General features: G+C 55.5%; 6 protein-coding genes across 6 annotated transcripts; 3 read left to right on the plus strand and 3 right to left on the minus strand.

Annotated features, from left to right (window-relative positions):
- Positions 1 to 147: 147 nt before the first annotated feature.
- ISF_03651 (Glycosyl transferase, family 54) lies at positions 148 to 1,470 on the plus strand (the record flags this gene model as incomplete). Its single annotated transcript, XM_018847257.1, has 1 exon — positions 148 to 1,470. The coding sequence occupies one exon, from the start codon at positions 148 to 150 to the stop codon at positions 1,468 to 1,470; it is 1,323 nt and encodes a 440-aa protein (XP_018705464.1).
- Positions 1,471 to 3,265: 1,795 nt separating this feature from the next.
- ISF_03652 (guanyl-specific ribonuclease Pb1) lies at positions 3,266 to 3,724 on the plus strand (the record flags this gene model as incomplete). The annotated part of the gene is made up of 2 exons (XM_018847258.1): positions 3,266 to 3,542; positions 3,612 to 3,724. 2 exons carry the CDS (start codon positions 3,266 to 3,268, stop codon positions 3,722 to 3,724), a joined length of 390 nt encoding a protein of 129 aa, XP_018705465.1.
- A 565-nt stretch (positions 3,725 to 4,289) lies between these two features.
- Positions 4,290 to 5,961, minus strand: ISF_03653 (Major facilitator superfamily transporter; the record flags this gene model as incomplete). The annotated part of the gene is made up of 4 exons (XM_018847259.1): positions 4,290 to 4,707; positions 4,771 to 5,155; positions 5,235 to 5,640; positions 5,701 to 5,961. 4 exons carry the CDS (start codon positions 5,959 to 5,961, stop codon positions 4,290 to 4,292), a joined length of 1,470 nt encoding a protein of 489 aa, XP_018705466.1.
- Positions 5,962 to 9,756: 3,795 nt separating this feature from the next.
- ISF_03654 (DUF1237 domain protein) lies at positions 9,757 to 11,865 on the plus strand (the record flags this gene model as incomplete). The annotated part of the gene is made up of 10 exons (XM_018847260.1): positions 9,757 to 9,993; positions 10,054 to 10,191; positions 10,259 to 10,266; positions 10,328 to 10,464; positions 10,528 to 10,574; positions 10,639 to 10,667; positions 10,727 to 10,760; positions 10,809 to 10,830; positions 10,953 to 11,523; positions 11,580 to 11,865. 10 exons carry the CDS (start codon positions 9,757 to 9,759, stop codon positions 11,863 to 11,865), a joined length of 1,509 nt encoding a protein of 502 aa, XP_018705467.1.
- A 352-nt stretch (positions 11,866 to 12,217) lies between these two features.
- ISF_03655 (diacylglycerol o-acyltransferase) lies at positions 12,218 to 13,936 on the minus strand (the record flags this gene model as incomplete). Its single annotated transcript, XM_018847261.1, has 3 exons — positions 12,218 to 12,527; positions 12,580 to 13,254; positions 13,317 to 13,936. The coding sequence occupies 3 exons, from the start codon at positions 13,934 to 13,936 to the stop codon at positions 12,218 to 12,220; spliced, it is 1,605 nt and encodes a 534-aa protein (XP_018705468.1).
- A 1,996-nt stretch (positions 13,937 to 15,932) lies between these two features.
- ISF_03656 (Serine hydrolase FSH) lies at positions 15,933 to 16,876 on the minus strand (the record flags this gene model as incomplete). The annotated part of the gene is made up of 4 exons (XM_018847262.1): positions 15,933 to 16,217; positions 16,288 to 16,386; positions 16,442 to 16,774; positions 16,835 to 16,876. The coding sequence occupies 4 exons, from the start codon at positions 16,874 to 16,876 to the stop codon at positions 15,933 to 15,935; spliced, it is 759 nt and encodes a 252-aa protein (XP_018705469.1).
- Positions 16,877 to 17,329: the final 453 nt, after the last annotated feature.

Raw genomic sequence — 17,329 nt, forward strand, 5'->3', positions numbered from 1 at the left:
CCAACGCAATCCCTTGCATCCTCTCCCTCCATCCTCGCTATGAGCGGCTTTCCGCCTCGCCTCGCCGTCTAGCCTCTGCTGCAGGTACCGGCCGTCTCCCTCCCCTTTCTCCCGCTTGTTACGAAGGCGACGACGACGACGACGACCATGGGCCCCGTCAGTCGCGCCAACCTTGCCTTCTGGCTGCTCTGGCTCGCCGCACTGTTCTGGTGCGGCCGCAACTCGTTCGACGACCCGTCCTCCATATTCTACGACCAGGCCGCGGCCTACACGCAACGCTACTCGGCGCTGCGCGGCCTCGAGATCGACGCCTTCCTCGCCAACGACACGCGCGTCGCGGCCGCGCGCCCGCCCGACCACCACGACGAGATCCTGTGCGTCGGCGTGCCCAGCATCAACCGCACCTCCGAGGGCTTCCTGGCCCGCACGGTCGGCGGGCTCGTCGACGGGCTTACGCCCGCGGAGCGCGCCTCGCTGCACGTCGTCGTGCTGCTCGCCGACAAGACGCCGGCCGCGCACTTTGCCTACGGCCAGCCGTGGCTGACGGCCGTGGTCGACGAGGTGCTCGTCTACGAGCAGGCCGGCAAGGACCACTCGGCGCTGCCGGGGTACCGCACCATACCGTTCGAGATCCGCCCGGACGGGCGGCGGCGCGGCGACGGGCGCGTCGAGAACATGCGGCTGGACCACTCGGTGCTGGTGGAGACGTGCAGGGCGCGCGGCGCGCCGTACTTTGCGTTCGTCGAGGACGACATCGTCACGTCGCCGGACTGGTACCGCAAGTTCCTGGAGGGCGTCGCGCGGCTCGAGCTCCGGACCAAGCGCGCCCCCGACAGGGACTGGGTGTACCTGCGGCTGTTCTACTCGGAGATCTTCATGGGCTGGAACGCCGAGGAGTGGGCCACCTACGCCGAGGTCATCTTCCTCGTCTACGCGGCCTTCATCGTCGGCTTCCTGGTGCTGCGCGGGCGGCAGCGGCGCCGCCTCGCCGCCGCGCCGTCCGGCTACTCGCCGCTGATGAGCAAGGAGGAGCCTGCGGCCGCCCGGTCGGCGCAATCGCAGCGGCACCTGCAAAAGTTCAACCACCTGTCCGCCATGGTCATCGGGCTCTGGCTGCCGGCCGCCATCGCGCTCGTCTTCCTCGGCGGGCGCATCACCATGAGGCGGCTGAGCCCCGTGCCGCGGCCGGGCATCCGCGAGATGCCGCGCTACGGCTGCTGCGCGCAGGGCCTGGTGATCCCCAAGCGGCACCTGCCCACGTTTTACTCGCTGCTGCTCGATCCCCCGTACGACTTCCCGGGTGACATGATGCTCGAGGGCCACGCGGACCAGAAAAACCTGGCCAAATGGGCGCTGGAGCCCAGCGTCATGCAGCATGTAGGGCTGAAGCAGTCCTCGGAAGGCACTCGGCTCGCGGAGGTGTGGAACTTTAGCTTTGAGCGTCGAACGATGGCGACAAAGAATGGCTGAAGAACGATATTGAGACGGAAACAGGTTCCCACACGCATCTCCTATTGGGACTTGCCGTCTCGACTACTATACAACCTTGGAGACTCACGCAACCATTACCGCGTTTGCTCCTAAATCATGTGACTATAGAAGAATGGCGTGAATCATTCCCGATTCACAAGGTACATGTTAAGCTGAACTGGCCGCAGTACATCGGAACACATGCATGTGCTTTTATAGATATCTTAAATGCCCCAGACGGGCACATTGATGCTTTGATATGCAAGCACACTCGGGACTTTTGTGTCTTTGATAGTGTAATACGAAATTGAATTTCTTTTTTAACGTCTTGTGATGTTTGAGCTCGGTCTCGTTTTCGACGTGATGGCGAAATAGATTCGTTGGATTGGTGTCATCAGGGTCGCGGAGCCGCCTTGTCTGTGTAATGGGGATGTAACAGCCATCACGGGTATTAAAGTAACGAAGCGAGAAGAATACGCACACGCGAGGCAACAATGGCATTGTACCAGTACGAGAGTGCACCGTGCAATATAGACAAGCACCCATATAAAATATAGAATTGACAGCCCTCCGCGGTCATGTGGTGATGTGCAGCTGGACCTGGACCACGCTGGGGCAATGGGGCAAGTGGCGGTCCAGCGCGTGGATCGGCCACCAAAAACAAGCCACAGTTAAAAGCGCAGCGATGCAAGCTTCACATACAAAACGACCCCGACAAACGAGACGCGGCATTCACCAACTCATCTAGCGAGAGCCATTGAAAAGAGTTTGAGGAGCTTGGGTGGGGGTTTTCGGAGCCGGTCAGCAGCGCCCCATCGCTGGTGGAGGCCGGTTCTGCCTCGGTCGCCTATAAAGTACATAGGCAGCGGTGGCCCCCATGCCTGCTGCAATCGGCCTGCCTTCGTGGGTATAGTCCGTTTGCTGCTGGATGGTATTCGGACGAGGAATCGGCTCATAGCGTCAAAGATGTAGCTCCGCGTGCACTTTGGGTGCCGATATGCCGGCAGAAAGACCATCAAGCTGGAGAGTGGGCTTCTTACTGGAAGGGACTAAAAAAAGCTTGGGTTGGTTATCAGCGCCGATCCGAGCGAACAGGCATGGGGTTGGGGGGGCCTGCATCCTATCCCACCACTTAGATGTCGATCCTGCACCACGACCTGCCCGAATCGACACTTTGCGCCGGAGCGTGTGTTTGGTTTTGATGCCGTAGCCTACCGGGGACCTTGCAATGACGGACGGGCCACATGGGCAAGACGAGAGGCCTCGGAGCCGCCCGACAGCTTGATTGATTTCTTCATCGTGGAGATCGACGATTTGTCTGTTCGTCAGCTCGGTGTCGAGGTAGGCTGGTCAAGACGAGTCCTCAGCTGCGCACAGATGCGACTGATGATCGAACTGGTAATGAAATCCGATTCAACGTCGTCATTGGTGCTACCACGCATGTCCTTTTTTGTTGTTTCGATCCAAAGGGCGGAGAAGTGCTTCTTGTGTGTCGGTAGCGGCTGAAATCTAGCACAATGCCAAGTTTGTTAGTGCCAATGACTTGCTGAAGGCTTGCCCGTCCCGAGCGCCGCCCGTGCAACATGGCGTGGGAGGCTTATTGGACCGTCTGACTAAGTTGAAAGCTACTGTAGAGGACAATCTTAGTCGCTACGCTGCCCAACAACCAACCCCCATCGTCTAGCTTAAGAAGAGGCGGTTGCCCGCCAACTCAATGCTCGCATCCTCCCTTTCGTTCTTCTTCATGCTCAATCGAGGCTCGCCCATCTTTACTTCTTCCTTCTAATCCCCCAAGATGCAGTTCACCGCCCTCTTCCTCTCCCTCGTCGCCGTCGCCAGCGCTGCTCCCGCTGAGCTCGTCGGCCGCGACGCCACCACCTGCGGCAGCAACTACTACTCCGCCAAGCAGGTCGACGCTGCTTCCAACGCTGCCTGCAACTACGTCCAGAACGGCGGCACCGCCGGCAGCTCGACGTACCCTCACAAGTACAACAACTACGAGGGCTTCAGCTTCCCCGTCGACGGCCCCTACTACGAGTTCCCCATCAAGAAGAGCGGTGTCTACACTGGCGGTTTGTTCTTCCTTTCCTCCAATCTAATGTTATTACTGGAAGAAGAAAGAGGCTCTAACTCATCTATAGGCTCCCCCGGTGCCGACCGTGTCATCATCAACAGCCAGTGCCAGGAGGCCGGCGCCATCACCCACACCGGCGCCAGCGGCAACAACTTTGTCGGCTGCTCAGGCACGTCTTAAACCAAGTCCTTGAAGATTCTCTTTCCGACATGACATGAATTTCATCATCTTCGTTTGTTACATTTTATCTCCTCATGCGAACGGGACGGGCTTCCCGACTGTACATACGCAGCACATATACATGCACACAAACATCAAGAACATAGGAAAGGATCAAATTGCGTGGAACGAAAAACTAAGACTTTGTGAAAACTTGGCAGGGAACACGACAAAATCGGGAAATGACAATAAATCGAGCAATGACAGCAAATCGGGTAACGACTCGAAGAAATCCGCGGCCAGCACAGCCAAGTGCAACTTGCTTGGAGCTGTGTCGGGCGCGGGTGCTGCAGTCTTGCTCTACGTACTTTAAGAAACGATCGAAGAAAAAGAATCATGATGGTCCCGCCATTCAAGAAGCCCGTGCGCTTGCGATTTACCGAAGATTCCCGATTTGACCACGACATGGTGTCGCTTGCAAGTACACCCCGTAACCACGTATTGCTTGCAGCCCGCGTGCAAGCCAAGAAGACCCATTTCCATTTAATCGAGCATGATCACTATATAATATCGAGTAAGTTGCTATTTACACTGTATAGCGGAAGAACGTGGCGTCGTCGCCCTTTTCCGTCTCGTTCAACTTCTCCTCATACGTGTATTCCGCAGGTGGCTTGTGTATAGCGTCCCTCCGCGCGTTCTCCCGCCGGAGATGGATGTGCATCCAGACCGAGAGCACTAGACTCATGGACAATGTCCCGACTAACGTCAAATGCCCGATGAAATGCTCTCGGGCGTAAATGTACCCTGAAATTGCGCCGCCGAGGTTTCCAAACCCTACATGCATGGCAATCCCTACCGCTCTCTTCAGGGATCCGCCAATATTGTTGCCGTTCCAAGCCACACCCTGCGACACATTGGGGTACACGCCCACCGTTACGAGGAAGCATGCAAAGTACTTGACGCCGTGGCTCTGGACGCCAGCCAACAGCGCGAAGCCTAGAATTCTACATCAATCAACCGTGTTAGCAATCGTTGTCCATCGTTCGTGCAGTGACGATTTGACGTACCCAACGGCGCAGAAGCCAACCATATAGATGCCTCGTTGGCCATGGCGGTCGGCGAGAAACCCTCCACCAACCGTGAACAAGCAGGCAACGACATACGGGGGCACAGACATGAGCTGCGCCACCTCGTTTGTATATCCCAGACCCTTGACAATGGTGGGGAGAAAGACGGAGATGGAGTAAAGAGGGATGTAAATGCCGATGGTGATGAACATGTGCACCCAGATTTTCCAGTCCTTGAGGGCATCTTTGGCAAAGGATAGCTTAAACTCGTTGGACAATGCGGAGCGATCTTGCTTGAGGCGTCGGACCACTTCCTTCTTCTCTTCCGGTCGGAGGAACTTGACGGATTCGGGGTAGTCATGCATCGCGCGATAGGCGATGAGAGCTTTGGGGCTTCCAGTTAGTAGAGGATGGCGATTGATAAAAAGACGAATAGTCTGTAGCGAGAGGGAATTCTTGCTTACCAACAAGAAACGTCGCCAGACCTTCGAGGATAAAGATCCAGCTCCAGCCGTTGAGGCCGCCGACGCCGCTCATCTCCATGATGCCGCGGGCGAGGAGCCCGCCGAACGCGCCGGCCGCGGTGGCCGCGGAGAAGAAGATGGCCATGCGCAGGCCGCACTCGTGGCGGCGGTACCACATGGTAATGTAGTAGGTGATGCCGGGGAAGAGGCCACCCTCGGCGAGGCCGAGCAGGCTGCGGACGGCGAGCAGGCCGCCGAAGGACTTGACGAGGCCGAGCATGATGGTCATGAAGCCCCAGACGACCATGATGCTGGGGATCCAGATGGAGGGCCGGAAACGCTTCATGGCCATGTTGGAGGGGACTTCGGCGAGGACGTAGAAGGGGAAGAAGATGGCGACGGCGGTCTATAAGACGGAGCTGGTGAGTCGGGAGAGGGTCTAGGGGGAACCGGAATTGGAACTTACACTGTAGTCGTATCCTGTCATGTTGAGGTCCTTTTCCAGGCCGGCGAGCTTTGCGTTGCCAATGTTTGAGCGATCGAGAAAGGACAAGAGGTAGAGGAGGGAGAGGAAGGGCAGCAACGTGCGATCGAGCTTGCGCAGCAGCCTGCTGGTTTCAGGCTCGGAGAAGCCAACTTCACTGTCCTCGTCACTCAGCTCCTTGACAGCAGCGCTGTCGTCCACCGAGGAGGCGACTTCTATCTGGGCAGCTTCATCCTTTGCCATGGTTGCGTACCTTCGGCAGAGATGGGGGTGTACAACAAGATTTGTATCGAAAGATTCCGGTTCGGTCTTGAGATGCGAGAGTACAGATCGGCGCACAGAAAAGAGAAACAACGAAATCTAGGAAGACCAGGATACATGAATACTTTATATGCAAGACAAGTTTACGTAGTAAGTTATCGAGCCATCTGGTGAATGGAGCGCCGCTCCACCACCCGTTGGACGGCATTTTCACTTACATTAACTCGCACTGAAACAAGTTCCATTTACCCTCCCCTCCCCCGCCGAAACAAGTCCCAGGACAGACAAGACCAAATTGCTTGCAGAGAGCCCAGACCTAGGAAGATTATCGGTGGGGTTACCGCGTTGACTACGCCAAGATCGCATGGCTGAACGCCCCCGGCGCAAGCCACGGCGACAAGATCCCCTCCCCCTCATCAGCAAAAGCTGACCGGATTTTTGTCATGTCTGCGGCCACGATTTGTTCGGTCCGAGGAAATGCACCAGAAATATGGCAAATGAGCATCACGAGGCGGCAGGCACAACGGCTGCATGTACGCATGTCGGTGTGAGCCTGAAGGCTTGCGGACTCGACATGGCCAAGCAAGCTTGGCGGCGTTGCTGGGGAGAGGTAGTTGGTGGTGTAAATTCATTTCAGTCGCTGCAGGCCGGGCTGCAACATCACAGTCGTATCGCAGACAGTCCACGTACTGTAGATCAGTGAGTCAGCCGCAGGATTTGAGATGTTGTTTTTGTAGCGGGCAGGCTGGAACATTGGCAGCTCGTTCTATTGCCTCAGCCGCAGCGGGCAACGGTTACACTGGTACATAAACTTATCCATCATGGCTGTGGTAGGGGGGGGCTACGGAGGACGCACCGACGGCAAAAGAGACCGGCAGATTGCGTTTGACCCAATGTCGTCCTTGAGCAGAAACGATCGATTTTCGTCTGCTCCTCCTTCTCTTCTTCTTCCCCCCAGTGGTAGCTAGAAAACGTGGCTTGCTTCCGTTTGGCCGGACTGTGTGGGCTCCCTCTCGCAAGAAAAAACACAGCTCGAGCTGGATTGACGATGAGTTCGGTGGCGTTTCCTTGGCCTCATCCAATACCTACATAGTTGGATGTCAGAGTTCAAAGACGGCAAAAGAAACGAGCAGTCCGGGGAAAGGGGACGGAAGGAGGGAGGCTCGTTCACTGGTGGCCTTTCTCGCCACAGCGACTAGCGGGCCAAGCCTATCTACAACTCTAATAATTAATAATGTCGTTTATCTTAATGCTCCTACAACGATTGGACGCCACAAACAGCGCCAGCCAATGCCGCTGTGGAGCCATCTCGTTTTGCTTCATCAGGGGGGGGGGGGCGGCGACATTCCACTTTCATTCCACCTTTGCCCATGCCATCCATCCATCCATGGAAGAACGGAGCCTTTTTCCTTGAGTCCGTCGATGCTTGGCTTTGTTCTTCTTCTTTCCGCGCTCGGGGTCAATTTGTTGAGAAAAGGCCAAGGCGGACGCTCGGCGAGGACGGCGCGCGGCGCCAAAGTGCGGGGGAAGAGGACTGACCAACACAGTAAAAACACCTTGACCGGTTTGGCTGCTGCTGCTGCTGCCTCTTTGCCTGCCGAATCTTGCCAGCCTCGTGAGGCGTCCGCCCCCTCTCTCTTTCTCGTCTCGTGCGTTCTCGGCCGCAGCCCGGCCGGTGGACAAGATGTTGGAACGGAGGGCGAGGCGTTCTGGGCGAGGCGTTCTGGGCGAGGCGTTCTGGGCGAACGGCGGTCAAGTTTCCGTCAACACCCTGGGCGACAAGACAATGTGGCCAGGGTTCTGAAGAGCCGCATCATCCAGCCGAGAAAGCAACGAAATTGGCAGCAATGAGCAGAAAACGGCCAACGACGACACTGCGCAGCAACATAAACCAGGAAGCCATCATGGCACCATGTTAATCATCACTCGCCAGGCAGGCCGAGGCTTATCGCCGCCTTGTCTCTGGGATGAGCGACACTTTGGACTCGCTTATTATTACACCCGGTCCGGACGACGCTATGGTCCATGCGAGGTCCACGCCCTGCGCGCGCGCACCGCACATTGCCTAATCAAAGCTCATGAACCTTGACAACGTGCACGCCCCTTTCATCCGAATATCCCACAGCGGAATTCCCAACCCCCAGAGAGAGGCTGGCCATCGGGCAGCTTGGCATCCGAGGACGTCATTTGAGTCACTCACATTTCCACTTTCCGCAAGTCTGCCAATCACATTTGGACTGATTGATTAATGTACCCGTCTGATTCCACTACTTTAAACTTGTGTTGAATGCGCCGTCGTTCAAGGCGACTCCATGGCTTGTCAACAGCCCACGCGACCTTCTGAACCAAGTCACCACCCGGTCGATGAAGCTAAAGTCTCGCCATTGGACAAGGAATACCTCTTCTCCGCCCTCCATAGATTGCAGAATGGCTGCAGTGCATAAACCAACCCCATGCTGCAGCTGCCTGCTTGGCCCATGCGCATCCGGTCGTTACCACGCACGAGAAAGAAGCAGAGCGTCAGGCCGCCGTGAAGAGCTCGTGGCAAAACAGGCCGCACAACCAGTCGTTCAAGTTTGCATCATCTCCCTTGCTATCATGAAGCTGCTGCTGCAGCGACAGGATACCCATCGCGTTCTGCGCCGACGACATGTGACTGGTCCTTCAGCACGAAACCGCATCGTAGCGCAATGATAATCTAGCTGATAAATATTTCCACCACACACGCCTCCGCATTCCGTGTTTCAATATTTGGTGGCTTGCTTAGTAGACTGACAACTGGCAGATGTTTCTCATATAATTTCTGCGCGGATGTTTGACAAATCGTACATTGAGCATATCTGTCCCTTCGCATAGTGGTGCGGGTGCCTAAGATGGAGTCACCCAGCATGTATTTAGCTTGCCGGCCGAGTTTAAGGAATCTTGGACGTATTTGCATGTAACCTGAAGCATGCAGCACCGAGAAAGGAGTAGGCGATTACACAATGGAGAGTCAAGCAGATTGACTATAAAGAAGATTTAGATTCTTGCATTCCATTCGCATGATGTTTCATGGAATCTGTGCAAAGTTAAGTTGAAGGTTACTGTAGGGTAGGGTAGGTGATATCTGGACCCCTCCTCCCTCCCGATGGCTGCGGTAGTCGGCAGATTATAGATGGTAGACGGTAGGGGCAGACCCGATGCTACGCAGAAGGTTTTGATAATGCTACAATCGTTCTTGGCACTTTCCTCATTGATGGTGAGATGCTGGGCCGGCCGAGACATATGTGCTTGAAGCAGGTCCGTGGTGAAAGGACGACAGATGCGTCAATCCATACATACCAAGCGCCGTCAATGTGCCTGCTTTTGTGGTGTTAGCTGGTTGAGCACTTATAAGTACATTATAAGTACTTACATTAATGGCATCTCCAATTCAACAGCGCAGTCAGTGGTTTTGCTTCAGTGCTTATTGTTGTCAATGTGCACGGCATGCGTAACGTGTTATAGCTTGCATACCGATACCGGGCTTATTACATACAATGTTGCTTGCATACCGGACATACATATCTCCATACTTTGCATAAATAATGACAGCCTCACTCCCCGCTTCCCCCACGATCAGCTAACTAGTTAGAACCCCCCAACTTTGCGGGGAAGTGAAATGAGATGAAAAACAGGTCATACTATTATAAAATAAATCTCCCTTGCCTTGTTCATCGCAATACTTCACATTTACAATCCATTTAAATCGTGCACATTGCTTTTCAACTTGCAAAGCCCCCTCTCAACTCCCAAAGCATGACTGTCCCATCTCCACGACGCGTCGCGTGCCTGGCGCTAGGCGTATTAGGCGTCGGCATAGGCAACTTGGCAAGCCTCGTGGACGCCACGGCCAGTGCCTCAACAGCAGCCCAATGTCCGGACTATAATCAGTATGCGCAGCAACCGCACGCGCCATACTCGGAGGGCCCTCTGAAGCTGCCTTTCATGAGACCGAGTGAAGAGTGTCGCACATTCAACAGCCCGGCCGTTGAGGTAGGCGAATGAGATCAGGATGCAACCATGGATCATGTCTAAACTGTGGAAAAAATACAGAAAGTCATCGAGGACATGAAGGCACGTCTCAAAGACCCGGATCTGGCGCGTCTTTTCGAAAATACATTTCCTTCCACTCTCGACACCACCGTCAAGTACTTTGACCCGGCCCTGAACCTAGCATTCATCATTACCGGTGTACGTCGCGGCATCTCACCCCATTGAACCAGACCAAACATAACTAATCGGCCTATTGGAACAATAGGATATCACGTATGAAAGCAACCCTTTTTCTACTTGCTAAAAGCACTGACTGACCCTCCTCCCTCGACAGCGCTCAGTGGCTGCGCGACACTGGAAACCAGTTTGCCCATCTCTACAAACTCCTCCCTTACGACCAAAACTTGAAAAGTCTCGTCAAGGCCGTAATCAACACGGAAGCTCGATACATTTACCAATTCCCTTATTGTGGTATGCAAGCAGTCTCCTCCTTTCAGTAACGTGATATGGCTAAGGCTAACAACACCCCATCAGGTGCCTTCCAGCCGCCGCCGGAGAGCGGCCTACCACCAAGTCACAATGTATGCATGCAGCCCAGAAACTTGTACGGATATACTTGGTCGAATTGAGCTGATTTTTAACTAGGATTATGCCGACAATGTTCGCGTCAACCCGTATGTTCGCACGGCTCTCAAGACAGCGAGGCTGCCAGTACTGACCTTTATTCCAACAGTCCGGTTGACAATCAGACCGTGTTTGAGTGCAAAGTAAGTCAACGTACCTCTTACTTGGCATCAACGCTGACATTCGTGCAGTATGAACTGGATTCACTGGCAGGTTTTCTGAAAATCAGCCGCTCCTACTACGAGAACACGCAAGACTCGTCCTTTGTCAACGACAACTGCAAGTTCAGCAACCAACAACCGCATGCATAACCCGACTGCTCACACGCTCAACAGGGAAGAAGGCCATGCAGACGATCCTGGAGCTCCTCCGCGACCAGTCCCAGGGCTCCTGGTCCGACGACTGGACCTTTGTCAGCTACTACAACTGGACCGGCACCGCGGGCTCGCTGTCTCCCCCGGTGCCCAACGGCGGCAACGGCGAGCCGCGGCGCGCCAACGGCCTGGTCGCCTCGAGCCACCGCCCGTCCGACGACCTCTGCGTCTTCAACTTCATCACCTCGGACAACGCCATGGTCGCCGTGGAGCTCGCCCGCGTGGCCGACGTGCTGGAGGCGATCGGCGGCGACGACGGCGGAAAGATGGCGGTGCACGCGCGGCGCTTCTCCGGCATCATAGAAAAGGCCGTCTGGGACAACACGCGCGTCGGGGGAGGCATCTTCGCGTACGAGACGAATGGGTATGGTGGTGCGTATATCATGGACGACGCCAACGTGCCGAGTCTGCTGTCGCTGCCATATCTCGGGTTCCTCGCGCGGAACGACTCAACGTTCGTGAAGACCAAGGATGCGATGCTGTCGCGCATGAACCCGTACTATGCCGAGGGCCGGAAGTTCAAAGGGGTCGGGTAAGTTGCAAGCTGTACTCTTGACAGCGTAGTAGCTAGCTAACTGCCAGATACAGAGGCCCTCACGTCAACGCCACGTATCCGTGGCCCATGTCGCAGGTGTCGGCCATCTACGGCACGGACGATGACGACGAGATTGCTGAGCGTCTGGCGCTGATCATGGGGAGCACGTCCGGTCTCGGTCTGATTCACGAGAGCGTGCACATCTACAACGCGAGCGACTACACACGCCCGTGGTTCGCCTGGGCCAACAGCTACTTTGCCGAGATGGTGCTCGACTTGGCGCAGCGCAAGCCAGGCCTAATCCTTGAAAAGAACGAGCCGTATGTGATTGGACAGTAGATACGTTCACTGCTGTCGGGGGTTTGAAGTAAAGTTTCATGTGGGGGTTATATTGACTGAAGACTCTTGAAGCTGGTGACTAAATGAGGTAATGAATAGTCAAGTCCACAGTAGGTAGTAACATGTATTTGTCCCTATTATGTATCGTACTTCTCTTAGGCAACTTAGGTATGTTATATATCTCAGGTATTTTATATGTCTTAGGTATTTTATATACTCAACTATCGCAGGGATAGGTTGGATACCTACCTAGTAAGGGATAAATACATACTACCACCCACTGTGGTCAAAGAAGAAATATTGTAGAAATCGAAACATATATGTAAAAAGAAAAAGTCACCGTCTTGATCAATCACTCACTCTCTTCCATTTCCTTGCTCAACGCGGCAGCCTCGGTGGCAAGCTTCAAGATGCCCTGTGCCGCGATGTCGGGACCACTTCCGTTCTCCCTGCAAAGCTCCGCGAGCTCCCGCGCCCTAATCTTCATACCCTCAGAACGAGGCCCGTGGATCACCTCCGAGACTGCCTCCGCGAGCTCCGCGGCCTCGAAGACCGGCTGCTGCCTGCGCGCGCCCTTTCGGCCGACGCCGAGGAACTCGACCCTATTGGCGTACTCGTAGCAGTCCGTCCAGAACGGCAGAACCACGTGCGGCACCCCGGCCCTACGGATTGTGTCAGGTGCTAGATCGATAGGCAAGGGGGAGAAGGACTTACAGGATGGCTTCGTTGTATGAGCTGGCACCGCCGTGGTGGATCGAGCAGACGACGTTACCGCTCTGCAAGACGGCAAGCGGCGCGCAGTCGAGCCAGTCGACGATGCGGACGCGATCATCGCCGCCCATCTTGTCGCCAAAGGCGGCCCGGACCGCGGCGTCCGGGCCCCTCGCGTCGTACTCGCCGTCCTTCTTCAGCTTCCACAGGACCTGCAGGGACGATGTCGTCGGCCTGGCTCGCTCGAGGCGCTGCCGGTCCATGACCAGGTTCAGGCCGCGGGCGAGCTCGACGGCGCGCTCCTCGGTGAGCTTGAACAGCGAGCCGAGGTTGACGTAGACGGTCGGTCCGCGGGCGAGCCAGGCGGCGAGCTCCGGGTCGGACTCAGCGATGGGCGGCGGCGCGCGGATGATGGGGCCGCAAGGCACGATGCGCGGGTGGCTGGTGAGCGGGAAGTCGAGCTCGGGCAGGGTGCCGACGAAGATGCGGACGTGGTCTGGCAGGCTCTTGCCAGTGTTCATCAGACACCTCAAGGGCTTGCCCGTCTCCTCCTGGACGTGCCGCTTCGTGGTCGCCAGGCCCGGGTCCGTCAGGAGCTGATAGATCATGTACATGTAGTGGAACACGTTGAGGGGCTTTTGATGCCAAGGCACCGGGTAGTCAAATCCACTCATCAGGCTGCGACGCATGCATTAGAAGAAACGACTGACTCATTCATGTGTCGAGGAGACGGCACTCACGCGGGCCACTTCCAGAGCATGGAAAGGGGCTGGTAGCTGGCGGCAAAGTCTTTGATGGAGTTGGGACTGAGGTAGGCAAAGCGGACTCCCGAGTTCCAGGCGGCGGAGATGGCGGGCGACAGCAGCACGTCGACGACGATGAGGTCCGGCGCGACGGCGTCGATGATGTCGGCGAAGGAGCGGTACACCTGCATGAAGCCCGGCCCGTCCCAGCCGAGCAGGTAGGCGCACAGGTCGCGGACAGTGGCCATGGTGGTGGGAGCGTCCAGGGGCCGCGAGAAGGCCGGCGGAGGGACGGAGCTGCCCGGGCCGTACCTCTCGGCGTTGCGTGCGAGGACGGCGTCCGTGTGCGTCGGGCCGCGGAGGGCGTGGAATGTGATGCGGGGCCGGGCGCTTGCGTCTGTGCCGGCGCGGGTGGCCTTGTAACGGGTACCGGCATTGTCTGAGAGGGCTCGAACCTCGTCCTGCAGAGATGGAAAGGAGGCAAAGTGCAAGTCGACCGGGGACAAGGAGGAGGAGGAGGCAAGGAGGCTGGCTGCGGCGGCGAGGAAGACGCCGCATTGCCCGCGCTCGATGTTTGTGGCAAACAAAATCCGCGGGCCGTCGGGGATCGCCGACATTGCTTCTTTTTACCCGTGTCTCTATGGGAGCTTTTTTCGGGTGTTTTTTTTTCTTTCTTTTCTTTTCTTTTTCTTTTAATCAGGGCGGGAAGAGACAAGGACAATAGAAGCAAAACAACGGGAGACCAGGGCCCGGGCAAAGGGAACAAGGCAAACAATGGAGCGGATGCAAACTACCAAGAGATGGATTAGAAGGGGAAGACGGCATTTAGAAATTAAAGAGAGAGGGTCGGCCCAGACTAGTTAGCGGAAAGCGATCAGCAAAGACTGAGCTTCAGCTGTCTGTGAGCCGAGCCGAGCAGCAATTGAGCGAGGTACAGCTTACAGCTCAGTGAGTCTACGTGGTAGTGGTAGTCCCAGGTTACATTATTGGCCCTCGGTCTTTTTTTTTATAAAAAAAAAGGCTGTCATTGCTAGACTGAAAACTAATGGTATAAATTACCAGGTTGGAAGGTATACGCCTCGCACATGCCCATTGTATAGTTGGTGAATAGTGACAGATGACGAGGGGTTTGGCATGGGATGTCGACTCGGAGGGGGGGGACCCTTGGATTATTCTAAAGGGGAAAAAAAGGAGAGAAAAGATGGAGGAAGAAAAAAAATTTAAAAATTCCCGAGAGCGACTTCGGTGCTGCATACGGATACATACGGCCAGGCGGATACAACGCACAAGCATCGCAGGACAGAGAGAAGAGCTACCTGGAACAAGCCACCATGTTCATGCACGCAAAACGCGTTCTCCCGATGCAGATACATCCCAGTAGAGTACATACCTACCTAATCCGCATTGGTGAGATATATTGGTGCCCGTAGCGTCGTCAATCAACGCCACCCGAGGGAGACTGAAGGCAGGGGAAAGGGGCAAGGGGAGGGGGACGGGGAGGGGACTACCCAGCAAGTTAAACTTACTTGGTATAAGTTTTTACCACCAGTGAGTGTTGATGTGATCCCTGGATTGTTTCCGAAACATGACAGGGAACCAATCCATCGCGCCATCCGCACGTTTTATCAGTACAACAAGACTTTGCTTCTTTTCACATGTCGTCATTGCCCAGGTTTGCTGCGACTGAGACGGCGCCCTCTCTTGCCCCTCCAACCCCTGCCATCATCTGTTTTATTTGTTCCCGTTCTGTAGGTACTGACAGGACAGGATGGGATAGTCTGGGCAAGTCGGCATTAGTCTTGTCATCCCAAGTGAATTTTGCGGGCAATCCACGCACGGGACGGGGTTGATCAAAGCTTCAGATCTTCATTCCAGTGCCGGCCGCTGCATGACTTGGTTGGTTGCTTGTCATGACTACTTTAAGTAGTTGAGATGCTCTCGTTGCGCCTTGCTGGAGCCGAGGCGCCTCACCACACACCATGTCCTCATTGGCAAGCAATAGAAGAAATCCTAACGATCAGAACCATCGCTTCTATTGCTGGTCATGGAGAGACTGCTTGATGGGCATTCCCACCACTCTACCAGTTATTAATCCTGGCCATGATCTGATCGTCTCGCCCACTAATTAATGAAAAGCTAATTTATCGTGCCACACATGAATATTACCAGCCCAACGTACCACTGCAAAAAACAATCGGATCAGATCAGCATGTGCGCCAGATGCTTTTCGCATTTGGCAAGTCGCACAGTAGTAGATTTGTCAATTGTCAAAGCATAGCATAGTCTTGACCCCTCACGCCCTCTCTCAAGCTAAAGCCAAAGCCAAAGCTCAGTCCGCGCCCCCCCCCCCAGGAAAAAAGCTTGCGACCGTGCCATGACGAGCCAATTTATTAGCCTTTCGCCGGAATAGGACAGATATCACAAAGTAGGCAAACGTTGTCGTTGTATTGGGCATGATTTGGCATGCCTCGCTTGCTGGGGATTCAGCCTCAGTGTGTATTGTATATTCAGAACAAACAAGGGCAAACAGAGATGCTCAGGCTGTCTAGTTAGTCTACTTCAAATCCGGTGTATAATTATGGCAAAAAATTCGATGCTCAAGATTCAAGCCAGTCACAGTCCCGCGTCGGCCATGGTCTTGCGAATAGACGCCACCAGCTCCTCAATCGTCGTGTTGTCGCGGGGCACGGTGTGGCCCTTTCCGTGGTCAAACAGCGTCGCGCTGTCCTCGTCGCACACGGCGTACAGAGACATGGCGCCGTAGAGATAGGGGTCCAGGCTGCCGACGATGTGGCACGTCGGCACGTCAATCACGTCCTCGCACTCGTCGGCCAGCACGGCGCGGACCTTGTCGTCCTGTACCTTGCTGGGCGGCCAGCCGGCGAAGAAGATGCCGTACTGCACCGCCGTCACGATGTGTCAGCTTGGTCGGCTTCCTGGCCAACAGGTCTGCGATGAAGGACCTCACCTTGATCCTGCGCGGCGTGCCGTGCTCCTCCTCCTGCTGAGCCTCGTGAAAGATGTACGAGGCCGCGGCGGTGGCGCCTTCTGAATACCCAAGAATACCCTGAGAGAAGATGTGAGTGAGTTTTCTTCTTCATGAGAGAGCGGCCAACACGTACGTCAATCTCGGGATCCTCGTCGAGGTACTGCGTGATGCGGTCAAACGTGCGGCCGATGGTCTCCTTGCCGGGGATGGCGCCGTCGCCCCTGAGCAGCGACCGGAGCGTGTCCTCGTATGACTCGCCCTCGGTGTTGGCGCGCAGGGTGTCGACGAGCTTGGCGAGCCCGTCGACGCCGTCAAAGTCAATGTTGCGAAAGTACGGCGGGGGGCCAAAGTAGTCGCCGAACCCCGCGGGAGGGTTGACGGGGAACTGGCCGTCGACGAACTTGAAGCTGACCTCGCCGGTGCTTTCCAGCTTGGAGACGAAGGGGTCAAGCTGCGTTCGAAATGCCTGCAGGCTGCTGTCAGGATTGCTGTGTCGCTTCGGCGGTGACGAGTTCCAGGTACGTACCTTGGCGCTGCCGTACGCGCCGTGGAGGCAGAGAATCTTCATCTTGGGAGAAGTTGGATAGATTTTGAGGGGGGTCGGCCACGGTAGGTTTCTGCCTCTTCTTTCTTTCCTTTTTTTCTCTCTTCTCCTTTCTCTTTTTTTGTTGTCTTGGTTGACTACTGGTACTGGTACAGCGCGGTTGACTCGTTCAGCCTCAATCTCATCTCGCGTCGTGAGGTAGGTTAGTAGTTGGTGAGAGAAACACCAAGGTAATGTATGTACATGCTAATGTAAGGGCGGACAATTTAGCCGCTGTGGCTGCCAGGCGAGTCAGCGCGGGCCGGTGCAGCTAGTCAATCTCTGAGAAATGTCATCTACAGTTACTAACAATAATTACGGATAACTAACTGGTTACCAGAGCGAGAGCAAGCATGGAACAATTAGTTACCAGGTACTTACCAGTACCTACTAAGCCAGTTGGCAGGTACATACCTACAGCACCTACCTACCTACATA

This window comes from Cordyceps fumosorosea, assembly GCF_001636725.1.
Source record: "Cordyceps fumosorosea ARSEF 2679 chromosome Unknown scaffold_7, whole genome shotgun sequence".
Lineage (NCBI taxonomy): Eukaryota > Fungi > Ascomycota > Sordariomycetes > Hypocreales > Cordycipitaceae > Cordyceps > Cordyceps fumosorosea.